Here is a 25,341-nt window from a genome sequence, read left to right as displayed (position 1 = left end):
TTATATTATAGAAGAACATCACTTCCATAATAAATCTATGGAGACCAAAATTTTAACAGGGGGAAATTATTGGAAAGGAACAGAAAGTCCACACTTTCTCTTTCATACTGCTCAAAATAAGAGGAAAGTTGATTTTATTTTATTTTCAGATATGAAATATCTGCAGATCCTTTTTTCACGTGTCTGTTATTGATGTTCAAATTGAAGAGTCCTCATATCCTAAGGCAGAAGAACATTTCCAACAATACACAACACAATTCTATATACTTTATTACTTCAGTGGTTTCTTTCATTTCTATTTTCAACTGGAAAAAAAAAGACCTTTTGTGATATATGGTGTTGTATTTAACCATCCAGAAACACAGTTTATAACCCACAAAAGGTGATTACTACATGGATTCATAAGCTTCTAGAAGACATCAATACTTACCTTACAGTGAATTTAGATACCTTTCAGTTTGTAGAAATCCCCAGAGAATAAAAATTTAATTAAGAATGAGTGGATTTAGATCAGGTACTGACAAATAGGAAATATAAACCCCAAGTATCCTGTTATAATTGGAATTCTGGTTTTATATCATAAGCTGTTTCATATATAAGAAATCTACAATGAATATAAGCCAGATTATAGGAGAATAATACCATAAAATAAACTATCAGGGGAATATATGGTAAATAAACCACAAGCTACTTTGGGTAAATTTGAAAAACCATTATAGGATGGAGGAAATTTGGAATGAAATATATAAATTACAAATGTATTAAAGTCAAATGTGTATGTTGTCAAATGTAGGAGGCGACTGCTGTCTGTTTTGCAGATGATTTCAAAGATTTTTATGAATGTGAGGGGGTTGAGGATGGCGACTGTGTGGAAAAGGGAGCTATTCCCAAGTCAAATTACTTGGGATGATGTTGAGTGCCCTCATAGGCTAAGATTCTCTGAGCCCTTTTATGTTGGCTACTTTTTTTTTTTTTCAGTACTTTTCCTTCTATTTTCCTGTCTGTGCTTTTTACTTTGAGACTGTCACATTTCAATTCTTTATATCTGTGCTTTATTTTACCATTTCAGAAGAGACACCATGCTAACGCTTCCTCTAATCTCAAACCTGCCAATAACAGTAAGGTCAGTACGAAGTCCCAATGTCAGGAATAATAGTGCTACAGCAATGTTTCAATAGTGGCTACCTTTGACAGCATATTTGCTGAGTTTGCTACCTAACTTCTTTTCTATTATCAGAAAAAAAATTCTTTTTTTTTTTTTAATACCAAGACTGATGCAAAAATTATCTTTCTTTCAGTCTTGTTGGCCTCGGTACAGAAGAGTTAACGGCACCATATTTGGTGGCATCTGTGAACCATGTCGATGCTTTGGTCATGCAGAATCCTGTGATGACATTACAGGAGAATGCCTGGTAAGTGCTGTCTTTCCACTGGGGATGCTGATTGACACAGCTGAAATTGACTCAACAAATGCCGCAGTTTGGTTGCTGCCTTTGGAACCTTGAACACTTGAGTAAAGAAGTGGTTTGACAACGATATTTATATTGAACTAAATTAGAAGCTGAAAATACTCTTGCATATGTAATCTCCCTAGTAACTATTAGGAAGTATTTATTTATATTAGTCTAAGAATCGAGTTAGAGCTACATCATTATAGAGCATAACTAATAACTAGGATATATATTCTAACATGAATATATGTGATTTCACTCCCTTCCATAAATCTACCAAAAATAGACTGTTCTAAAACAAGAAATTATGTATATCCCCATAATAGGAGAAGTGTAAAATATAACCTTTATAATACACATAATTCAGGGTTTTTTATAATTTATTATTTTCACATTGAAAATGAGGACATTTGCATATTTATCTGAAACTTTCAGCATTTAACTATATGCAAAGTGTCATGCATAGATAAAAATAATAAATATATGGAATACATATTCACTAGAGTCGTTTCTCCTTCTACAATTAAGGCTATACTTTTAACAAGAAAATAAGCTCTGCGAAGTGCAGAGCACTTTCTATCCTTCTAAGAAGCCTTAGGACTGGAGAATTACTCTGAATAGGCCGTTCTGATTAACTCAAGGGCATGTTAGTTTTATATTGTCTGACATGGCATGAAGCTTGAAACAACACTTCTCATTTCATTAGTCTTGCAGAAACACAATTTGAAACAGTGCCAATTTAGGAGGATATCATACTCTCATTTCCCTGCAGAACGTAAGACAGACTCTGTTATCAGTAATTCTTAATGTTTTCTTTCTCTTGCTCATTTTCCCCCCTTTCTCTTCTACTTAAAAGCTTCTGGGAAAAATCCAAAATGAAAACTCAGGGCTTTTGTTTCAATGTAATTTGGCATTTAGGTTTATTGATGTACTTTCTGTTTTCTCTATATAAGATTTTGTTTAATTGCATTGCAGTATAAAGCATGATAGACTTAATTTGTGGATCAGTAGATTTTTCAAATGGCATTTTTACGAATAGAAAGACTAAGTGATTTTCATTTTAATTATACCACAGTCTTTTAAAACGTACCTTGGGAAAAATATTGAGTTACCTTTAAACACTTTATTAACATGCAGTAGGAAATATACAGCTCGAAACTAATGTGGATTTGCTTTACTTACCAGAAAAAGGCAAAAATAAATATGTCACAATACCAAACTCATAATGTTCCCTAAGGTAATATCCCAAGTTGAATTCATCACAATAAAATAAAATCATGCTGTTGGTCAATTTGGTGATATGATATTTTGAAGAATGAAACATTTGTTTTAGAATTAAATAGCTTCTTTCATCATAATTTTGAGAGAGAAATCATGGAGGAAGCAGTGATAGCTGAGATCTTATAAAAAACCTATTTTATTGGCTGTTTAATGGACAAGAAGATAGAAATCTACCTTCAAATAATAGAGGAATCTTGGAGACAAAATCTCCTGTTCCTTGGATTTTCCCAGGTAGCTGGCAAGTAAATGATCAGGTAGGATATATTCTGGAGACATTCAAGTGTTCTTTCTCTGAAATGGTATTGAAATCTAAGTGTCAATATCTTAATTTTAGCTTATGTGATCCACAAGGAGAAAAATATTGGAATAATTGCATTACTAAGGCATTCTTACATTTTATTGTTCAATTGATCTTATATTTCAGCTTCTTTTTTATTATTCATGGGGAATTGTTTCTTTCATTAAAAGATAATTTATGAAACTTATAGACTTATTTTCGTTTAGCTTGTCTGATTATAAATTAACTGAAATACATTTTTGACATCAGAATAAAAATTCAGACAACTGCTATAATGTGAACCTATATGGAAAAAGTCATTTTAACTCAGAGTATGATGTGATCCAGGAAACATTTAAAGCCACATGGGAAGATGGTATGTTTCTCATTGTTCTCATGATATGTGATGGGAACAAACATTTGAAAGGCACTTTTATAGCAAATCACCCTTGTAAACAACCAGCTTATCATAGTGAAACTTTCATGTTTTTCAGTGTTGATTATATTGGTTGTGTGATGCTATTTTATAGTTTTAATTACAAATATACTTGTTTGAAGATTATTTTATTTTTATTTACTGAAACCTAAAAATACAAAGTGTAAGAAACTTTATTTTTCCATTAAATCAGTTGTTAAAGAAAAGCAGGGTCTCTGAGTTATGCAAGATTTTCTGTGGAGTTTTACAATTATATTTTCAATCTAGTTAAATTGTAATTAATTTTATGATTGAATTTACTCTAAAGTTGTTGACAGAATTTTAATTTTGTTAACATGACAACTTGCAAAGAATTTTTCAAAAAACAAACAATTATTTGGTAAGACCTAAGTTAAGATAAACTTAAAAAGTGAAGGAGGTGATAGGAAGGCCCAATCAAAAGAAAGTTTTCTTTCAATTGTTCTAGGTTTTGTTCTTAACATCCTAATATACTGTGTTAGACAACTGTTAATAGCAAAGTTAGTTAATTGTTACACTGTCTTTTAAAAAGTCAAATATATTTGAGAAATAATTTAAAATAGCTGAAAGGAAAACCTGTCTTCGCGTATCACCAGTTACTATAGAAATACCTTTCACTTGTAGTTGATAGCAATGACATGGAGTATTCAGAGCTTGAAAACTTTAAGTAATGAACTTTAGCTTCCATTTTCTTTTAATTTTTATTTATTTATATGCAGTGCTGAGAACTGAACCCAGTGCCTCACACATGCTATGCAAGCGCTCTACCACTGAGCCATGACCGGAGCCCAACTTTACTTCTTTATTTCAGAGAATGTAAATAGGAGGTTCGAGTTAAATGAATGGATTATGATTTAGATTTTTTTTTCATTCAATAAACAAATCTGATATCCCCTAAGAAACTATAATAAGCAATGTTCAAAATATATCTTCATTTATTTGGTTGTTTTTGTTAAATCTATATACTAAACAAAACTGACACTCATCTTATTTCGAAACCTATGGAAATGAATAAAATGTGGAATTTTCATTAACCTGATCTGACTGTTCCAACAGTCATAAAAACATATAAACTTTTACTGTGCTCAAGATTAATTTATATTCTTCCTATTTCCTTCATAAATTTGGGTGTTGGTGATAAAAATAAAGGCTGCACATCCTTGAGTTCTTATGAACCCTTGTAAACATGTAGAAAAATGTAATTATATGTGCTTATTAGACTTAAAATAAACTTCAGTACTAATGAATCCATGCTATATGATTTTAGAAGGAATTATATAACATCATTGTATCATTGGAAACAAGACCTATATCTACATGATAAAATAAATATTTATCAAATTGTGCTATTGGAGACAGTTCTACTGCTTGATTAGCTGGACCTTTATACCAGTCTTGATGAATTTTATGAACACAGCCTGAGATTAGGAATATATTTTAATTAATATGATAAAATCAAGAAATAAATTATTTATTTTGATTTTGATTTTTGAAAAAGAGATTGCTCTAAAAATAATAATTGGTAGAAAGATATAGTTTCTACTTGGTTTTGAAAGTATCTGAGGAAAATTTTTATGTGCTCTGTGATTTCATCATATATTTAAGATTTTTTCCCCATTTTCTCAATGTTCAATTATGAATCAAACAAGCTCCTCACAGATATAATATAAGAAAGCATTGTGCAAACATCAGAGTCTGCTAAGTTCAAAATTAATGCCTGAGCTAAGAGGGCACAGTCTTGGGGGATTTGTATGATTAGCCACAGTTCTCATTAAATCAGCAGTTTTAAGCTACAATTGATTTTTACTTAGAATCAGCTACAATTTCCATTAAACTTATGTCATTAGGCTGTCTGACTACATACACATACACACACTATCAAATACATTTTCTTAAGAAAAAAAAATAAAGAAGAAACAAAATTTGCATAATGAAGATAATTTATAAAGGATTTCAGTTATCTTTTAAATTATGTATGTGTTGAGCCTAGTATGTAGTTGATGAACTAGATATTAACTTCCAATGTTATTTCCCTGCTAAAAAATTGACCGTTTAATGTGGAAAAATTTATCTTCCTGGTGGGGAACAGACTAATGATTTTATAGACCTGAAAGCAACATGGTGCTGTTTGAGACCAAAATATAAACTCTGATATGCTCTTCTTCCTCAGAACTGTAAGGATCATACAGGTGGCCCCTATTGCAATATATGTCTTCCTGGTTTTTATGGTGATCCTACTCAAGGAACTGCTGAAGATTGCAAGCCCTGTGCTTGTCCACTCAATATTCCATCCAATAAGTGAGTAACAAACTTTCCTTACCAAGGAGTTTGGTTTCCAGTTCTATAAGTGTATCTTTGATATCAAATGTAAACTTTCTCTTGTTGCATGCACATAAATAATAAATACATGCATGAATTTTTCAGGAAGGTGATATGAGTTTTTAATGTAAAATATTTAAAATTATGACCATTTATTTCTAAAGGTTTTTAGTATTTTGCCCTAGATTTGATGATTTAGTAATTAAGAGATAGAACTCAAATAGCATTTCTATCCTAGTTTAAAAGAACATAATTTAAATAAGCACATACATGTGCCTGTGTAGACATATATGCCTACACACCAAAAGATCAGTGACATTAAATGCTGCTCATTTAAATCCTAGTCTAGCTTTTGTGTGTGTATGTGAAAGTATGTTTGGGCAAGTCACAAACTTCTCAAAAGCTAAAATGAAGGGATTTGATTAGTTGAAACTTTAAGCTTGCCTTGATGAGTTTTATGAACACAGCCTGAGATTAGGAATATATTTTAATTAATAAGATAAAATAAGAAATAAATTATTATTTTTATTCTTATTTTTGAAAAAAAGATGGCTCTAAAAATAACAATTGGTAGAAAGTCGTTGAAGCACTGCATTCAATTCTCAGCACTGCATATAAATAAAAATTTAAAGACAAACGAAAGCTGAAGTTGATTACTTAAAGTTTTCAAGCTCTGAAACTCCATGCCATTGCTATCAAACCAGCTGATCTTCAATTACCCATACTATCCCTGAATTATCACATAGTTTATCTCTTACACAATATTTACAGATAGATATGTTTATTTATACATATATGTCCATCTTATTAAAATTGGTTTAACAGTACACATTTTATCATAAGTTTATGACTAATAAACTATGGGTATTAATTGCTACATTATCTATTATAAACAATGTAGATCTTAAAAGTTTTAATACAAACTTCATATAATTTTATATCCATTTTTTTCCAGTTATTCACCTAGAACAACAATCTATTAGAAAATATTTTAGAAAAGGAAGGAAGGAAAGAAGAAAGGAAGGAAGGAAGGATTAAATAAATTAATAAAATTTTCTTTGTTCTTTCCCTTACTTTTCATGAGAATGCTCTATACCAGGTTCAAAAATTGATATTACTACAAAATGTGGCTGTGTTAGTCAAATTTTCATCACTGTGACAAAATATCTGAGATAAATAAAGAAGAAAAAATTTATTTTTGCTTACAGTGTCAGAGTTTTTAGTGCATGGTCAGATGGTTGAATTGTGTTTAGACCTAGGTGAGGAAGAAATATGGTGGAAGGGCGTGGCTTAGGAAAGCTTCTCATTGGGAGGCAGACAGAAAGGAAAAGAGAAGGAGAGAGAGGAAGGGGCCAGTGACAAGACATAATTTCCAAAAGCATTCTCCCAAGAATAGATTTACTTCAATGAGGTCCTACTTCCTATAGTTTCCATCATTTCCCGATAGTTCATTCAAATTATGAATCCTTCAATGGCTTAACCCATTGATGAGGGTAGAGCCCTCATGGTCTAACTATTTCCTAAAAATTTTACTTCTGAACATTCCTATATTAGGAATCAAGAAGGCAAATGGTTCTTATAGGTAAATAATCGCAAATAACTATAATGTTACTTATTTTATTATTTTGGTGCTAAATTTAGATCCAAGATCTTGTAATCTGCCACTGAGCTACACCACCAGCCCTAACTATAATTTTAAATGAAAGGAATTTTCTTTTGAGAACTTTTAAGAGTAATCTTAGTACTTAGTGAAGTTCTTATCATGTGATGCACTTTCCATCTGTTTCTACAAGCAGTGATAAAACTTTTAGGGCAGAAATTTCAAATAATTTTTAAGTGAAATCTGTCAGCTATGATTTTTAAATGTGAAGTTTTGATCAAGGAGGTCATACTCTTAGGTCTTACCCAAGATGTTCCTAATTAAGATGCTATATTATTATTAGATCTAATGAATACAACAGGCTAAAAAATGAAAATAATTCTGTTTTCAAGATTAAAGTCCTCCTGAGAACTGTGCTTTCTTGTATTCAGCTCACATGGAATCCTTATCCTCCTCTCCAACTATGCTTCTCTTCCAATGTTCCACCTTACTCATTGTTTGGAAAAGAACTAACATTGAATGAAAACAGCCTACTATATTCTAGGCATAGGGTCATGCACTGTATTAGGTTATTTCACCTTCAGAAATTATCCAATTTGGTAGATAGACTAATAAGTCAAGTTTATGAGTAGAAAGGGTGTTATAATATCAACTTTGAAGTCAAAACTCCCTTAGTTTAAATGGTGGATCCATACTTTCCACTGGTACAACTTTGGGCAACTTTCTTAAACTACCTTAGTTTATTCAACATAAGTTGTGATAACTGAACCCTCTCATGGGGTAGTAAGAATCACACCATTAAAATATGTGAAGTACATAAAACAGTGAGTGGAAATGGTGAACTGTAGATTGATTGTTAAGTAACTTGCTTAGAGTCATAAAGCATCAGTATCAGAAAACAGTTTTAACTTAAATATCTTTTTTAAGTTCCAGTCCTCTGCAGTCTATGTTGATGACTTTTTAAAAAATAAGTAAAAATAATGCAGGTTAACATAAAACCTAAAACAATCAATCCACTAGGTAAGTTAAGTTCCCTAGTAAGATCCTGAAAAAATGAGAAGTTGATTTAACCTATATTAGGGATCAGAACATTTCCAGAACATAGGGAATGAGCTTGGAAGGACATACAACTTAAGAACCTTTGCCCACCAAAGGTATCAGAGAAGAGGAAGAAAAAATATTGGAAAATAGGGAATATAAGGAAATACAAATAAAGTCCTTTATGACTAATGGCTACTGCTCCCTACCTTGTATATAATGTGACACCAAATTGGCTATGTGTTGTACACATGAAGGATTAGATTACATAGTGCATGACCTCCTCATTTACCAGGGCTAAATGGCATTCTCCAGCCCATCACATGCTCATAAACCTCACTGTTGAGCACTGACCTTCGTTGAGGAAGGCAGACAGATTGCACCTCGAGATGCCCTTGCAATGTATCTTCTTATCAACCAAAACATTATTGTTATTAACATAGCTATCAACCCCACAGAGCTGTTCATTCATTGAACCATGTGAATCCTAATGTAATACATAGAGACCTTATGAATTTCCCCTCAAATCTGGCCAACATTGCTATAAATAAAGAGAAGTCATTAGGGAAGGAATTTTGCTTGGGCAAGTGTAGGCATTCTTGGCCAATCCTTGCCTTTATATTTGCTGTGTGTTGTCCTGAACAAAAAATAGCTCAACCAAAATTAAAGTACCATCCACTTGTACCAAAGGGATTTGGGTACCAGAAAGTTGAATGATATTTCCTAAAACATGTGTTTTGCAAGTTGGCTTACTTTGTTGATGTTATTTTTTTTAAAATCATGTAATAATAATAAGAACGACAATAATATATTAACATAAATAACAATATTGGTAACATCAAATATTTAGAGATCATTCAATTTTAAGATGATTTTATTTGTAGTAAATAATAATTGAATTATTTTTCAAAGATTTATTTTAGTAATATCATTGAGACTAGAGTAGTAACTTATTTGAATTCCAGATTTTTTTTCTTTTTTTAATTTTTATTGGTTGTTCACAACATTACAAAGCTCTTGACATATCATATTTCATACATTAGATTGAAGTGGGTTATGAACTCCCAATTTTACCCCAAATGCAGATTGCAGAATCACGTCGGTTAAATTGTTTTATTAAACGTAGAAAAAGGAAAGACACACTTAGTTTATAAATTCTAGAACTTTTGTAGTTAGAGATATACAGTCTTTTAAATTTAAAACATTCTAGAAAATTATCATAGTTTAGCTACACAATTATGATGGAAGAAATCCATTTTAAATAATAACCTAAAATATTTTCTTGAAAAATTACTAAAAACAAGGGCACTTAAAGAAATAGGGAACTATTTTTTTTAAAGATCTTTGTAAATTACTGTTATAATCTAAGTTAGGAACTCTGAAGCATAAATTGAAGAGTTGTATATAATCCAGAAGATGGGATTTGAATTTTTACAGTTACATAGAAAAAGAGAGAGTGAGCACTAAAGGTTGCTGCAACCTTCCTCCGAAGTGTGAGGCTTAGTGATAGTTTTAACTTGGTGATTTATCTATTTAATCCCTGGTCATAAATCTTATAGATCACAAGCATTTTGGCTCCAAACTTCTTAGATAATATTGCTAAATAAATCAAATGTGTTGGAAGATAGAGACAGATTGGTATAATTATTATGATGTATGAATACAGACAAGCATATAATATTTAAATCATACATATACATCAACTTCATCAACTATTTACAGTGCCCACTGTGTGTTTGGCCTTTTCACCTTGGTGATGTTTATATTCTAACTATAGATGTAACTAGCCAGTGAAATTTACCTCCAGAGAAGTAAATAAAAGTGAAATTTCAAATGTTTAATATTCATTAATTTTCAGTATCACATAGATTAAATATGAACATTTGCTATTGAATACTTAGTATGCATTTTAATAGATAAAATTATTTAACCCAATACTGATTTTCATAAATTGTGCTATAAAATTAGAGATATTCTTGATACAAGCCTGGACAGAAAGTAGCCCCTAAACAAATTCCAACTACTGTGGAATCTGCTAATTTGTGTTCCTCAGGAATGCTTCAATTACATTAGTAAAAGAATGGAATACTTCTAGAGCTGACTTTTGGACTCTTTCAAAAGGACATATTGAATTATTGTTGTTAAATTTAGTACTTATAATTGAGAAGTACATTCCAAGACAAGAGGTAATTTAAATTCTTTTGGAATAAGGCTAATGGTATCCTTATGTTTGTATTCACAAACATAAACATATACACGAACTCATATATAAACACATATGCATGTATGCACATATATACATCTTTATAAATGGATCATTATGAAACACATGAAAATCTGTTTGTTATTAAAAGATCCATGTGCATATCCTTACAATTTATTCCAAGAGTAGCTGCCCTTCCTCCCCATTTGTTGAAGCTGTGCCTGCAGCTCTTGGCTCTCCTTGTCTTCGGTGCCATGGGCTGGTAAATCCAGGAAGCAGAACATTCTCTCTGTTGGTGTGCAGCTAGCCAATTAGTGTTAAGTGACATAATCTTGGAATCGATTTAAGTCAATGATGATCCCACAGTTCCCTCTTTGTGTCATGGAACAATTATCTTCATGTTTTGGCCAAAATCAGTGTCACATCACTACATTTGCCAATCCAAATTCTGGAGGCATTTTTGGTTGTGCATGTGTATTTCTCATTCTAATTTTAATCTTGTTGTTGAATGCCATCTTCTGTCATTCCTGTAACTGAAATTACAGCAGTAAGGGAGTGACTCCTCAGTTTATGTTGTTAAAGAATTTCAAAGCATGAGTATATTTTAAGAGGGGATTTTATTTGCATGCATCATGTAAAGTATTTATATTACTAAAACCTTAAAATGACTTAATTCTCACCAGCAGGTTTGAATGACAGTTTGTTATATGGAGAAGAGAATATCAAATTAAAATTCTGAAGTCCTGGATCCCATGCTCAGTTCTTCTAGAAATTAGAGTATGACCTTGGGAGAGAAAAATTATGCCTGCCCCAAACAGCTCATAGGATTCTGTGAAAATATGATAAAGTTATTTGTAAAAGGACTCTGAACTATAAGAGCAAGTCAAATCTAATATATTGTTATTGCTTATTTTTTTACTGAGAAAATATTGATTTTTGTCAGTGAGTACATTTTACTTTACTTCTGTTGGCTTTAACTGACATGTGAGTATTTTAAGAATTTGAAATCTATTTTATAAATAGTTTTAAAGTGTCAGAAGCCTTGTCAACCACCTTTGACATGTCTCACGGTAAACTGATTTAGGATTTTAAAAAAAATAATTGGTACAGTTTTTCTTTCAATCACTGTAGTCCCATGGGATTGACAAACTCAGGGCTTTAAAAGTCCCTTTCTCCATACATGATAAGATAATTAAAGAATTCCAGTTTTCAAAGAATATATGCACTACAGAGATTTTTAAAATTCCAGTTCATTTTTTTTTCATACCTACAAACAAAAACAAATCACTGTGTAAAGATGGGGAAAATCCTGTTTCATTCTTCTTTCATATGTGCTTCTCCTTGGTATAAACAAGTGACATGTACCTCTTCAGTATAAATGCATTCCCGCTAAGATCCTGTGGGTGATCCCTTTGGGGGTAATGTGTGGCAAGATGGAGGCCCCAGTTTCAAAGGAGATTCCTTTCTCACAGAACAGACTGGTTGCCCATGGTAGCCACCAGAACCCCTTAATATGAGATATTTTGTTTGGATAATATTTATATATAAACTCATGTTCCCCTTTTCAGGTTTTCCCCCCTTGACCCAGTAGATTCATTTGGTCTTTCCACAAAGTGAAATGTCTAAATTGATACCAGTAGCTTTGTACTTCCAAAAAAAAAAAAAAAGAATTATTTCATCTTAACAGGAACATAATGAATTAAGTCAGAGTCATATTACTTAAAAACAGTACCCATGATATTCTCTCCATCATATTTAAGAAAGCTATGCAAGTGTCAGGAGCCGAATGAGATCAGGACTTGCAGTGTTTATTGTTCTCACTTTAGTTCACTTAGCCATCAAGCAATCAAGCAAGACTGTACTGAATTGTCATGTCATATACAATAGAAAATAAACCTATTTAGAGAAAACATAATGGAAGAAAGATTAATTGAGGGCATTTCCCTTTAAAATAGTGGAACAGTATGAATCTGAAGAACTTGATCACAGAAAAGTTGAGGATGGAGTGGTGGTTACCAGAGGCTGGGCGAGTAGTGGGGCAGGTATGAGTTTACAGCCAGACAGGAGCAACAAATTCTGGTTCTGGACTACAGATAACAACAGTGTAATGCACATTCCAAAAGCCTAGGAGAAAGGACTTTGAAAGTCTTCACTGTGAAAAAAATGATGTTTGAGGAGATTGACGTGATTCATCTGATTTAAACATTACACAGCATAACAAAACAAAAATTACATGCTATCCATTACTATGTACAGTTTCTGTGTGCCAGTTTAATAATATTTTTTTTAAATAGTAGAGCAGCAGAATTAATTAGAGTGCTCTTCTGAGAGCAGCAGATATCTACAGAGTAGTGTCCATGTTGGGGTAAGCGTGAATGCAGGAGAGATGTCTCTTTCCAAGAAAAAAAAAATGTAAGCCAAGCTGAACATGTTTCTTTGAAGGCTAATGCTCACATGAGATTGCTGTGCTGGTTCTTGACATGGTGTCCAACTCTGTTATTTCAGACCAAAATTGTAAGTATGTTCAAAGAGAGAGAAATTTTGAAACATGCCAAAAGGTATAAAATGGCAAGGTTGCTGTAGATTGTTTTGTCTTATTATAAGTTGAAGTATAGTACACACACTTAATTGCTTCTGGAAGCATTCTTGAGGATGCCATCAGTGTGACTGTATGCCTGTGAGTATACATTACAGCAGTTAGCACATACACCCCAGGCGGCAGCCCTGAAGGTAGGAACCCCTACTGCCACCTCTCCTGCATGCTGAGTTTTCCAAAAATCCCTAAGATTTCTCAGTGCTGCTTCAGATTCCAAGGGACTTGGCTGGAGAGAAGGGATGTGAGGAAATTTGTTTCTAGGCCCAGGGAATCCCTCAAAGCAGCTGTTCACAAACTCTTATTATTGGCAATCACAGATCCAGAGCAATCAAAAGTTAGTTAATAGCAGGTCACAGGGATACTGCTTCTCCACTGGGCTATAGTCATGTCTACACATAGAGCAATGTCATTTCATCCTCAATTAGCCAGATCCTGAGTTCTATCTGTGAGACAGGAATGACCAGCTTTTGGCCTTTTTTTCACAGCAGTAGTAGAGAAAGAGAAATGAAAATATGCTACTAATGATTTTGTATATTGCTTCTTTCTTGTCTCTGTTGTTCCCCAAAACAACATCACATAGCTTTAGCCCGACCTGCCATTTAGACCAGAGTCTTGGCCTGATCTGTGATGCATGTTCTGTTGGGTACACAGGACCACGCTGTGAAAGGTAAGCATGTACCATCCCATCTTGCAGAATGACTTCTACCTTGGGAATTACAAAGCCATAGGCATCATCATCCTTCACTCTACCCCAGAAAAGCTGCCACACTTGATGAAGTGGAATAAAGTTTCCTATCACACTTGTCAAACAAATGCATGATTTCTTTATACTTTATTTATTCTCTAGAAATTGCTCTACCAATATCTATTCATGTAGGAAGTATCTGATTAATGTTTTAATCTTAAAGGTTAAGCATTGACCTGCAATCTTTCTAGAAAGTGTTGCTCAAGTGGAATGTCATGCACTTTAAGATTTATCTTACTGTCTACCATCAGCACCCTTTGTTTTTCATAATTAGCTTTTTGTCCTTAAAATGTGGCTTAAATTCATAGTCCATAGTTCAGTAAGTGGTCCATAATTTACTTTAAACATATTTGAAAATAGAAACAAAATGTAATTTATCATCATGTTTTTTACATTCTTTCTAATTAGTCCTTATACCAGTATTTTAATTCCTGTTGAATTTGTTGGATTGCTTTGCAATGGAATGATGGGTATTACTATATGTAATCTGTATAATCATATTTTCTCCCAAAATTATTTTTTGGATTTATTTATTTTTTTAATTTGTTCTAATTAATTATACATAGCAATAGAATGCATTTTGACACATTATATACCAATGGAGCACAACTTCTCCTTCTTCTGGCTGTACATGGTGCAAAGTCACACCAATAATGTAATCATGCATGTATGTAGGGTAATAATGTCTGTCTCATTCTACTCTCCCTCTCATCCCCATCTCTGCCCCTCACTCCCCTCTGCACAATCCAATGTTCTTTCATTCTTCCCCACCCGACCCCAGTCTCATTATGAATTAGCATCCACTTATCAGAGAAAACATTCAGACTTCCCAAAATGATTTGAAGAGACTTTTCTTTATTCCAGTTGCAGTATAAAAATGATACAAACTTCCCCCTTGATATTATTGCCAAATAGAACAAATTCTCTCTGGTCTTAGCAATGAAAACAGATCCAAACAGCCTAGTTCATCAGTAGGCCATAGGGATTGGGGGAAAAGGATCATAATGGATGTGACCTACTTTCAATCTTTGTCACCAAAACTAACCCCAAAGAGGGCCATTTTGGCCTGTCCTCTCCTGCCTTCTTGGCAGCCATCAGTCCTATTCCAACCAGGGTGCATAAAATTATTGAAGCAGGAGCCAGTCACCCAGAGAGAATTTAGCTAGCAACTAGCAATCTGTGGACAAAGTACCAGTGACAGTTTCCAGGAGCAATAAGTACTATTTGTAAGAATGGCAGCATCTGTAAATTAGTAATGGAAGAAGAGAACTGAAATAAGGAGGATATATTTGTAATCGAGAAACTAGAGGTTTTTAATTGTGTTTTTCTTTAAAAGAAGCTTTGTGTATATTACTTATTATAATAGGAGAGCAATCATTGCCAAGACAGATCTACATCAAAAGCCTAACCACCCACCGCCTCCCCCACAGCTCACTACAGGCAACCTTTTTTAGCAACTAGAAAGCAACAGCTGCTCTTTCATACAAGGCCATTAAATTCGCTTACCTAGGTGAGCATAATCTCTGATGTATTTATATTGCTTTGCTTCGTACACTATGTTTTCTATACATGTTAGATCATAGTTTCCGAATCATCTACAATTTAAATGCTACCTCTAATTTTACATATATCTGCTTAGTAGCTGCCATTTACTAAGCACAGGGCTGGATGTCAGAGGTAAACAGATGCATTATGCCATCCTTGCCCTCAAGCAGCTCATATCTTTCTTTAATGCATATGAGAATGGTCACATGCATTCTGGAGAGAAACCTAACTGAATAATGAAATTCGCCCAGGAAAGAAGTAACTGACAGAGAGCATAATTTTCTGCCTAAAATCTATATTAATCTGATTCAATGGAAGATTACAAGATGCATATGCAGTGTAGCAAATGGTATATAGCTCAGCTCCAACTAAAGTTTTTTAACTAAAAATAATCTTCAACTATTTTTATACAGATGATGAGATATTTGCTTTTTTCTAGGCAGAATTTGAATTAGCATTTTCCAGAAATATTTAGGGTATACCATTTCAGTATATGTATGTGAGCCAAAAGCCTATTTGATAGGTCAAAATTATGAGAGGAATAATTTTGCAATTGTGTCTGGTGAAGTGCAAAGGAGGGAAAAGAAAGGTCAGAGTAAAGAGGAGTCACTGGTTGCATTAAAATTGTGTAATCAAAGCCATTCTGTAAGTGATGTGTATGATTACTGTATGCATACCGGCTACATAAAAAATCAGCATTTGAAATAAAACAGGGTTTTCCAAACTGTAGTCGTTCCTAGAATAAAGAATCCTGAGATCACAAAAGTTTGGGAAGTATCCATTAGCATGTTAAAATTTATGCTAGGTCCTATGGTGGGAAGTAGAGAAATCTGATCACTTAATTTAGCTCAGTCTTTCCAAAATTTTCTGCTTTTATCATATAGCATGAAAGTGTCTCAGACTACAGCTCTGGTGGACAAGAATTATCAGTTGATATTCTTTATTTCAATTCAATTTCTATTTTGAGACCTCATTGTATATATGTGAGAACTGTGAGAGCTTAGACATGTGATCTCACATGATCTCAACCAAGCTTGAATCAAAGTTCTAATAAGCTGAAAAAGTACCAAGGGGCCAGTGTGCATGTGCTGTGGGGCCATCCTGTCCTAATTCTCCCCATGTGTCTCTGCCAACCTTTGCCTTCCCTGTCCTCCGAATCACCTTTTGTCTCAGGTCATTCAACTCTCTCCACTTTATCCCATTCTTGGGGAGACAGAAATCATTCAGCTTCTTTCATTCATCACTGGGATCTACCACCATCACTACTATCATCACTTCTCCATCCACCTTTCTATCTCCATATTATTTGGGGGGAAGGTGTATAGGTGCCATGTTCATAGAAATTCCAACTTTTTGAGTCCAAGGTCTAGGAGTTCTCTGTGTTTCTGCTTTCTTCCCTATCAAATCCTTTCATTCAGACACATAGTGCATGATGCTCTTGCTTCTTTAATTGAGGGAAAGAAAAGAAACCACTAACAAGAGGATGGCAAAAGTAGATTTAGCAAAATGTTGACTGATGATTGTTTCACATGTAGGACACTAGTCACAGCTTGGAAGCATGAAACATTTGCTTGGGGCCAAGGCACCTTGAGGAGTTACTATTTTGCTGGGAACTAGTTTAACAAGAGAAAGAAGAGAGGAAGTTAGGGGAGAAGGTATTCATTATGACACTTTGCTAAGATTCAAGGCTTCTTTCATCTGGACAATGGAAGGCTAAAACTCCAGAAAACCAGAGACAGCATCTAGAAATTAGCTTTAGAGCATCAAGAGAAATTTTTAAAAACATAAAACAAAAGCTGAGTTAATCACAGATGACACCTGACCTACCATACATTGGGGTAGTTTCAGAATAAGTCTGTAGCCCTAGCAATTTAGAATGCATCATGGAGAAAGACAGTTCCAAGACTGTGGCAAGTTCACTTGGCAGATTCTATGGGACAACCTGGTACTTAATGGGATACTTAACCCTTAATGGGATAACCCCTGCCTCCTCCCCAGTGTAATTTCTTAGCAGCTCCTCCCTAGGTGAGGACAGAGGCCAAAAATCAAGACTGCTTTCGCAGTTACCTCTGAGAATGCAGAAGACATTTGACTCGGGTTGCCTAATATTTTAAAAATTCACCTGTAATTTTATCCACATGATTCATATTAGATATCAAGTTCCATTTTGTTATTTAGCTATAACTCTAAAATCCCAGTTAGGTCTTCTCTACTTCAGAAGTGTCTGGATCAAGTCCAGTTTCCCTCTGATCATGATGCTGATAACATTTTCTACTTGTGTCTGAATCTCCTTAAGTGTTGGGTCCTCGCTGCCAACGATGACATTAAATAGAAACAACAGAAGAGAGAAGCTTATTCTTTCTTAATAGTGCCATAAACAAAACTGTGGCTTCAGCTGATGTTTCAAAGAGGCTGCTCATGCGCGATTGAGCAGTTTGCACACTGCCCAAAGAAAGTCCGGGAAGTGGCAAATGGCAGCTTGAAGCCAGTATGAGGGCTTGAGTGCAAGAAGAGCTTCTTGCTGTGCTCAGCTGCAGAAGTGTGGACACGCTCTCTCTACACTTTTTGTAATTTGCAGAAAGGCCTTGAATATGCAGGCAAATTCCCTCAGTCTTTAGCTGACTGGCAGGTGCAAGGTAGTAAGAACACAGTCTTGCAGTATAGCCACACACCTTTATACTCCAGCCACTTTTTTCTGTACCTTTGTCAATGCTGTCCCTCCTCCCTAGAACACTGTAGTCCTCCCACTGCTCTGCCTGAGGCTAACCCTGGTCATCTCTTAAAATTCTGCTCAGTCATTCTGAACAGGCCTTTGTAAATCCTAATCCGAGTAGGTTGTACCTCTTCTATGCTTTGCTGATAGTACTTACATAACTCTGGTTGATCTGTTGTCAGATTGTTTAAGGAATATTCGTTTTCTGTGGACTAAAGACTGAATGTTATTTATATGCATCATGTAAAAATACTCAGTGGCTTTTTTTTTTTTTGAGGAAGAGATAGTATGACCATAGGCCTCAGATTTTAACCCAAAGTTGTTGGAGAAATGATGGAACACAATGAGATTTAAAACATCTCCTCCATCCTGTTGCTTTCTTTTCTCGTTACTGTTCCTCTCCTCTTCTGTCATTCATTCTCTCTCCCTCTCCCCCCACCCTTTCCTCTCTCTAATATTCTTCCTAAATTATCAACAGCAGCAACTCTTATTATATAACTGCATGTGTTTTCTGGAATCTTATTTGCCTTTAAAGGGTATCTGTTTTAAATAGCTCAATTTGATTTGAAAAAGTGAACAAATGTGGAATGGAGTAGTGACTCTATGACAAGGTGCTCATCTTTAACAAGGAATCCAATAAACTGCCTTCTTTAAAAATGCCCTCATTCTGCCTTATCTATGAAAGTGAGAGTGCTTAAGATTTTAAATTACAATTAATTTTATTAGAGCGATAATCTGTGAAAATGAGGGTCAAAGGACTGTGATTTTTAACTAATTTTTATTAGATAAATCATATAACAGATTATAAAGTGATATTATTAGTAATAAAAGCATATGATTAGTAACATTGTATTTTCTGATCCTAGCATTGTTTGTTCACTCCAAATGGAACATTTTATATGTCTCTTTGAAGACCATTCTATGTATAAAAATGGATATGCACATACACCAGCAATAAAGCACAAATGTACTGCAGAAAATGGTCCCACTTTCAATAAAGCAGCATATGAATTTTCTAATATGTATATTCACAAATTTTTCTTACATTTCCTGCAATGAAAAAGACAGATGCTTCTTTCATTATTCTATTCAATCACAGTTTTGTTGCTTTTTTTTCTTCCATGGGCTGAGTTTCTTTTATTATAGGAGAATTTTGTACTTAATTGGTATCTGTGTTAAGAGAAATTCCCAGATCTTGTTATATAATGCCATCTCTCCGAGGGCAGTAAGTTATTTTGAGGAAAGTGAACTGAAAATAATAGGTCTTTGTTGACTGTAATAATAATCACGGTACCTCCTTATTCTAAGTGGAGCAAAGTCACTCTCTTAGCAGTAAACAAAATGAGATGTGAATATATGCAGATATGATCATAAGCTCTGAATATCAACTAAGGTAAGAATACCCCTGAAGGGATTATGGGGGAACTTTATGCATTAAAATATTGTTTCATATTTTGTAATAGAGAATTAATATATGAATTTGTGGGCAGCAGTAGCCTTCTAAGATGTTTATATAACATTCATAATCATATTAACCATTTTGTAAAAATAATTAAAACTATTAATCTCATTTTTTAAAATTCTGATAAAATATTAAATCCATAAGAATATTATGGTCCCCATAAATTTTCTGGAAAACTTAGAATAATCATTGATCAATGTATCTGTACCAAATTAACAGCTGTGTCCCATAATTGCAGTGTTATTAATATGTCCTTAATATAACATAATGAATTTAAACCATTTCTATTCCTAATGGCAGAGAGCCTTGCTCTAAACAATGTCTTTCACATCTGAGTAGATGAGCATAACATAGCATTCTATGGAAGTAAAACACTCTATATTTTTGTTCATTTTCAATTTTGACCCTTGCTGCAGAAGTCTACTTTGATAAGATACTACAGGTAACTGAGCTGGCCCTCCCATAGACTGTAGATGCCCTGTTTCATTTCTCCTTTGTCAAGTATGGCTTAATATGAAGTGTGGGAAAATGTAACTGAAAGAGATGACAGAGCAGAAGATAAAGAGGCATTGCCTGTAAGGATGTATCTGTGTGTCCGTAAGGTGATGTGACATTATAAGACAGCATTTAGATCAGGGAAATTTTGATACTATAGTTTTTTAAAAAAATCACCTCTGTGATGCTTTGTAAATAATGACAATTAATATGTAAAATAGTTCTCGGTTGATTAAAACAAAATACCTGGATTTTGCTAATTTGAGTTATGGGCACGGTTGAGCAGCACCTTATGTCATATTGTTATAATTGGCAAAAATACCTACTTAGACTTCCCCTTAGTAAAGACTCTTCATTTACAAACTACCTCTAAATCCACATTCAGTTACATACAAATCCATTACTAATTCAGAGATACGCTCCACCCAAATAAAAATAAAAATCTCGTGAGTCACAGTTTTTATTTAAGAAATTCTGTACTCTCGCTACTAAATTTCTCTTGAATTGTTTCCTCCTAACAAGCTCTTGCTGCAAGAACAACAACAACAACAAAATGTGAACCTTGCATATTTGTACAAAAAAAAAAACCCCAACCAATTGGTGTAGAGATACATAATGTGTTCTATTACAAAGGCTTTGCAACATGGACCTAAATTCTTTGAGAGTGCCAGCAGCAGATTTCTTATGCTTTGGTCTCGTCTTCAGTGCCAGTGACAAGATTTTATTTTGTTTTGTTTTTGTCTGGCTGAAATCTAATTACTAGTGGGTCTGGCAGGATTTTGTCTTGTATCTACACTGTGGTTATAGAAAAACATTTTTTAATCACCTTGCATTTGAGACAAGGAACACTGAAAAGGAAAAGCCATCATCCTGGGAGAGTAGTAGCATGAAAAATATGTAAACATTGCCCCAAGATGTGTTTCATGAGTTTCCCCCAAATACTCATGGATGCAATTTTTCACCTTAGGTGTGCAGAAGGCTATTTTGGACAACCCTCTGTACCTGGAGGATCATGTCAACCATGTCAATGCAATGACAACCTTGACTTCTCCATCCCTGGCAGCTGTGACAGCTTGTCTGGCTCCTGTCTGATATGTAAGCCAGGTACAACAGGCCGGTACTGTGAGCTCTGTGCTGATGGATATTTTGGAGACGCAGTTGATGCAAAGAACTGTCAGCGTAAGTCCTGAACTATTGATGCCCCTGACAGAATTGATGTATTATACCTCAAAGTAGCTGATGAGTTCTTGAGTGGGGATTGGAGACTAGGAAATTATCTGTAATACATGGATGATAGATGCACAGCATAGACAAGAGTCTGCATATTCCAGAATCTATCTTTCTTTGTACTAATAGCAAAAATCCTTTGAAAATTGCTGCATTGTTGAAGTGGTATTCCTTTTTATTTTTTCAAATGATACACATGTTTCTATTTTTAAATGACCTCATATCCATAGTAGGAAAGAAGAATTTGAAAATTTAGTAGGACTTTTCTTTTGGTGTTATGTTTTATTGTTTTGTTTTGTTTATCTCAATTCTAATAATTTTTTTGTTGACCTAAAGTTCTTGGCTCAGATCTTTCATCATTACCTGTCAATAGGTGTTATTTGGTTGTGCTTTCCTGTGTGAACTTTACAGTCTTGTATTTTTTAATAGGTGTAAAACTCTGCCAATGTTTTCACACGCTGGCATTGTAATTATTGAATGATTAACTTTCATCTTAGGACTATGCATAGGATATTACTTCTGTGTTTTCCTTCACAAAAGTAGCTACTCTATGGCTTCATCCATTTTAGTACAATTCACCCCCCTCCCCATCTTTGCCTTCTTTGCTGTATTATTAAGTGTGGCACAGAATTTACTAATGCTTTATAATAGTGGTAATATGATATGCAAAGGGAATCTAGCAGTGGAAAGGCAAATGGGTTTATGAGTCCACATTAGCACTCGAGTGCTTTACACAGCCATTGTCAGCTTCATCTGCTGTCAAAATCTTTAGGAGGAGCAGGATATTAAGAGTAGCCCAACCATTCACTTCTGCCAAGAGACTCCTGTAATCATTCAGGTAAGGCCCAGGGATTGCAGAATTACAGAAACCAGAGAAAATGAAGTTTGTTATCATCTTTGCTTTAAGCACTACAGGCCCACTAGGGTTCCTCATTTCACTAGAAAATGTGTCTTCACCTAAATTGAGAAGGTGAGTGTGAACTTTGTGTCATACACGTATGATAATGTGTTCAATCAAAAATTAATCACTCTGGAACAACTACTGTCTGTCAATATCATATATAAAGTGATTTTAAGCAAAATTTCCAACAGGTTCAGAATGACTTTAAACATCATAGGTTTTTAGGCATTTTTGTAAAATCATCAGGAACTGAAGAAATTCTTCTGTTCAAACAAATCATCTGGGATCCATGTTTTCTAGCTCTGTGACGCTGAGGAAGACATTTGACCTCAATAAGACTTAGTTCCATCACCTCCAATAAGTTTGCTACAGGAGTTAAAGGACATACATAGCACATAGAGAGCATCCAGGGAATCCTTGTGATCTGGAGATGCCCACATGTGGTCTCTTGTCTGGTAGTAGTGCAAATAGTAGTCATGAATATCAATGGTTCACTAATTCTAGATTACTTTAGTCATTTATCAGCCTTTCTTTCTCTGTCTTCTAATAATCCCTATGTAAAGATGAAGATATTATTCCAATCATTTTAGCATGATAAACTAATGATTTGTGGCATAAAGTTTTAAGAACAGAGGAGAATGTGGGAATAACAACATTTGAACTATCTCCAATTTTTGTACTACTTGCCATGAGGTATAAATATGATTATGATTTTTAATGCCCTCCAGGATATAATTATGATTAAAAATGTAAAAATCCATTTATTATCTATTTTACAATTTTTTATACAGTAGTTCCTCTACATATGATAGTAAACCCTCAAGAAAAGAAAGCTCATGAGAAAGCATTATTTAAGTTGCTTCTGGATTTGTTCATGAAAAGTTGACCACTACCAAGAAGTATATTTTGCTTTTTGAATTTATATATTTAGTTTGTTTTATACTCTTCCATTAAATGCCCCTTTTACAAAATTCAGTGTTGTTTTTGTTATTTTTAAGGTACATTAATCACCAGAATATTTATGTAAATTTAATTTTATAGTACTTACTTCTTAAAAAAAGGATTTCTATATTATAAATAACTTATGATTTTTTAAATTTACATATAAGACACTCAAGAAATTTACATAAAGAAATTGATAGTGTGCACCACAAATCGGTATCCAAATGAATGTGGATATTTAAAAAGAATATTTGTCTCTAGCCCTTTTTTAAACACCATCTATGAACTAACTGTTCCTTAAGCTATTGCCTGAGGAAAATTAATCAGCTAATTTGACTGGTTGCTGGGTAGGCTAGTTTTCCAATGTCCAACATACTAGAATCAAGTTAGCAGATACTGAAGACTAAACTTTTCCGGAAAAAAAAAAATCAAGCAATTTTTAGAAGAGCAGTAAAGGAGAGTGAAATCTGGAGCCAAGTGAAGAGAACAATAATAGCATCGGCTAATAGAGTAGCCATTATAACATGTTAATAGGTAATGTTTAACAGCTATTGTACCAAATTTGCCAAAGCCACGTATGGAATAGTCTTAATTCCCATGCCATCTGCCCCCACACAATTTCATTCTGTTATCAACGCCATTATATGCATCATGACACATGCATTTGTAGAGTACACAGGGAGCCATTAATTAGTTATTTTTGTGAATACCACTTAGGTTTTAGACTGATTTATTATATGTTTCAGAATAACATCAGACAACTTCATAACACAAAAATGACAATAGATTATTGAAATCAAATATATTTTCCATCTTTGCAGACAAATTGTAATAATAAAGTGATTTTTAAAAATTACAATGTTCTATTTCTAATAGACTTGAAGCAATGTTTTCATCTTATATACTTTTATAATCATGTCAAACTCATTTTTTGTACTTAAAGACTGACACAGAATAAATAAACATTATTTTGAAATAATTAATCCAGTATTACTTGATTAATGATGACATTAGTATTATGACATGAATGCAATCAATTTTAGTAATTTTTTGGAATTATTTTGGCCTTAGAGTCAGTATGTATGACTTAAAATGGGATTATAATATTTTAAATGTTACCCAATGTATCTATGAAGGAATTACCCAGCACTGTACCTGAAATCAGGGATCTGCAAGTCTCATTAATGTTCTGAACCCAGCAATATCTAACTGGCCTTGAATATCTTGAATGACAACGTAAATGTTTGAATAGCATATGATGTCTGGAGAATTGTACCAAAGACTTGATATAAATTCTCTCTACAGCTGATAGAGTTATTATAGGGATAAAACTAATAGAATTCTTGAGAGCAATTAGTAAGTCAGAAATATTCTATTACTGAATTTAGGTGTCAGTGTTACCACCTGGGCTATATTTTTATTTAACAAACACGTTAAGACTAGGAACATTTTGGATTTCAGATTTTCCAACCAGGGATACTCAACCAGTAAAGTTTATGCAACTATATTCACAAATTTAGAAAACTTCAAACTCTGAAATATTTCTGGTCCTTGGCACTTCATATAAAGCATATTCAACCTGTATTAGAATTTTTTTTCTCCAGCCACTGATGCCTTTTCTCTCTCCAGCCTGTCGTTGTAATGTCAATGGCTCCTTCTCAGAGATTTGCCACCCTCGAACAGGACAGTGTGATTGCAGACCCAATGTGCAGGGACGCCGGTGTGATGAATGTAAGGTAAGGAGGAGCTCATCGGTGAATTACTTTCTTGAAAATTTTCATTGGCTTTCAATATCATGTTTTAGACACCTTAATGTATTCACAAAATGGTTCAGGATTATCTAATTCCACAGATAGAATTACTATGATCAGGAAAATATATGCTCAAATACAGCAAAAACTTGTTGTATGTTGCAGTTGACCTGCAAATGACATTTCTTTGGCAGATAATTTGTATATTTCCTATAATGCAAATGTTTCTGAAATAGCCATCATGAATATAATCCTGATCTTTTGGAAAGTAAACTACTCTTTACATTTTTGGCAGAAAAAAAAATGTGTTGCTCCTTTTGCTTAGCAAGTACCTTCTTCTA

The 25,341-nt window shown here is 33.8% G+C and overlaps 1 protein-coding gene across 1 annotated transcript in view; it reads left to right on the top strand.

Annotated features, from left to right (window-relative positions):
* The window catches only part of Lama2 (laminin subunit alpha 2), a 555,405-nt gene that overhangs the window by 308,482 nt on the left and 221,582 nt on the right, over positions 1–25,341 (top strand). Inside the window, exons 16-20 of the mRNA XM_077801650.1 lie at positions 1,299–1,412; positions 5,634–5,761; positions 13,800–13,886; positions 21,147–21,358; positions 24,879–24,985. Coding sequence (XP_077657776.1) covers positions 1,299–1,412; positions 5,634–5,761; positions 13,800–13,886; positions 21,147–21,358; positions 24,879–24,985 — 648 coding nt within the window. The remainder of the gene's footprint in view (positions 1–1,298; positions 1,413–5,633; positions 5,762–13,799; positions 13,887–21,146; positions 21,359–24,878; positions 24,986–25,341) is intronic.

Source organism: Urocitellus parryii, chromosome 8 (assembly GCF_045843805.1).
Source record: "Urocitellus parryii isolate mUroPar1 chromosome 8, mUroPar1.hap1, whole genome shotgun sequence".
Lineage (NCBI taxonomy): Eukaryota > Metazoa > Chordata > Mammalia > Rodentia > Sciuridae > Urocitellus > Urocitellus parryii.
This window is presented reverse-complemented; position numbering and strand designations above follow the sequence as displayed.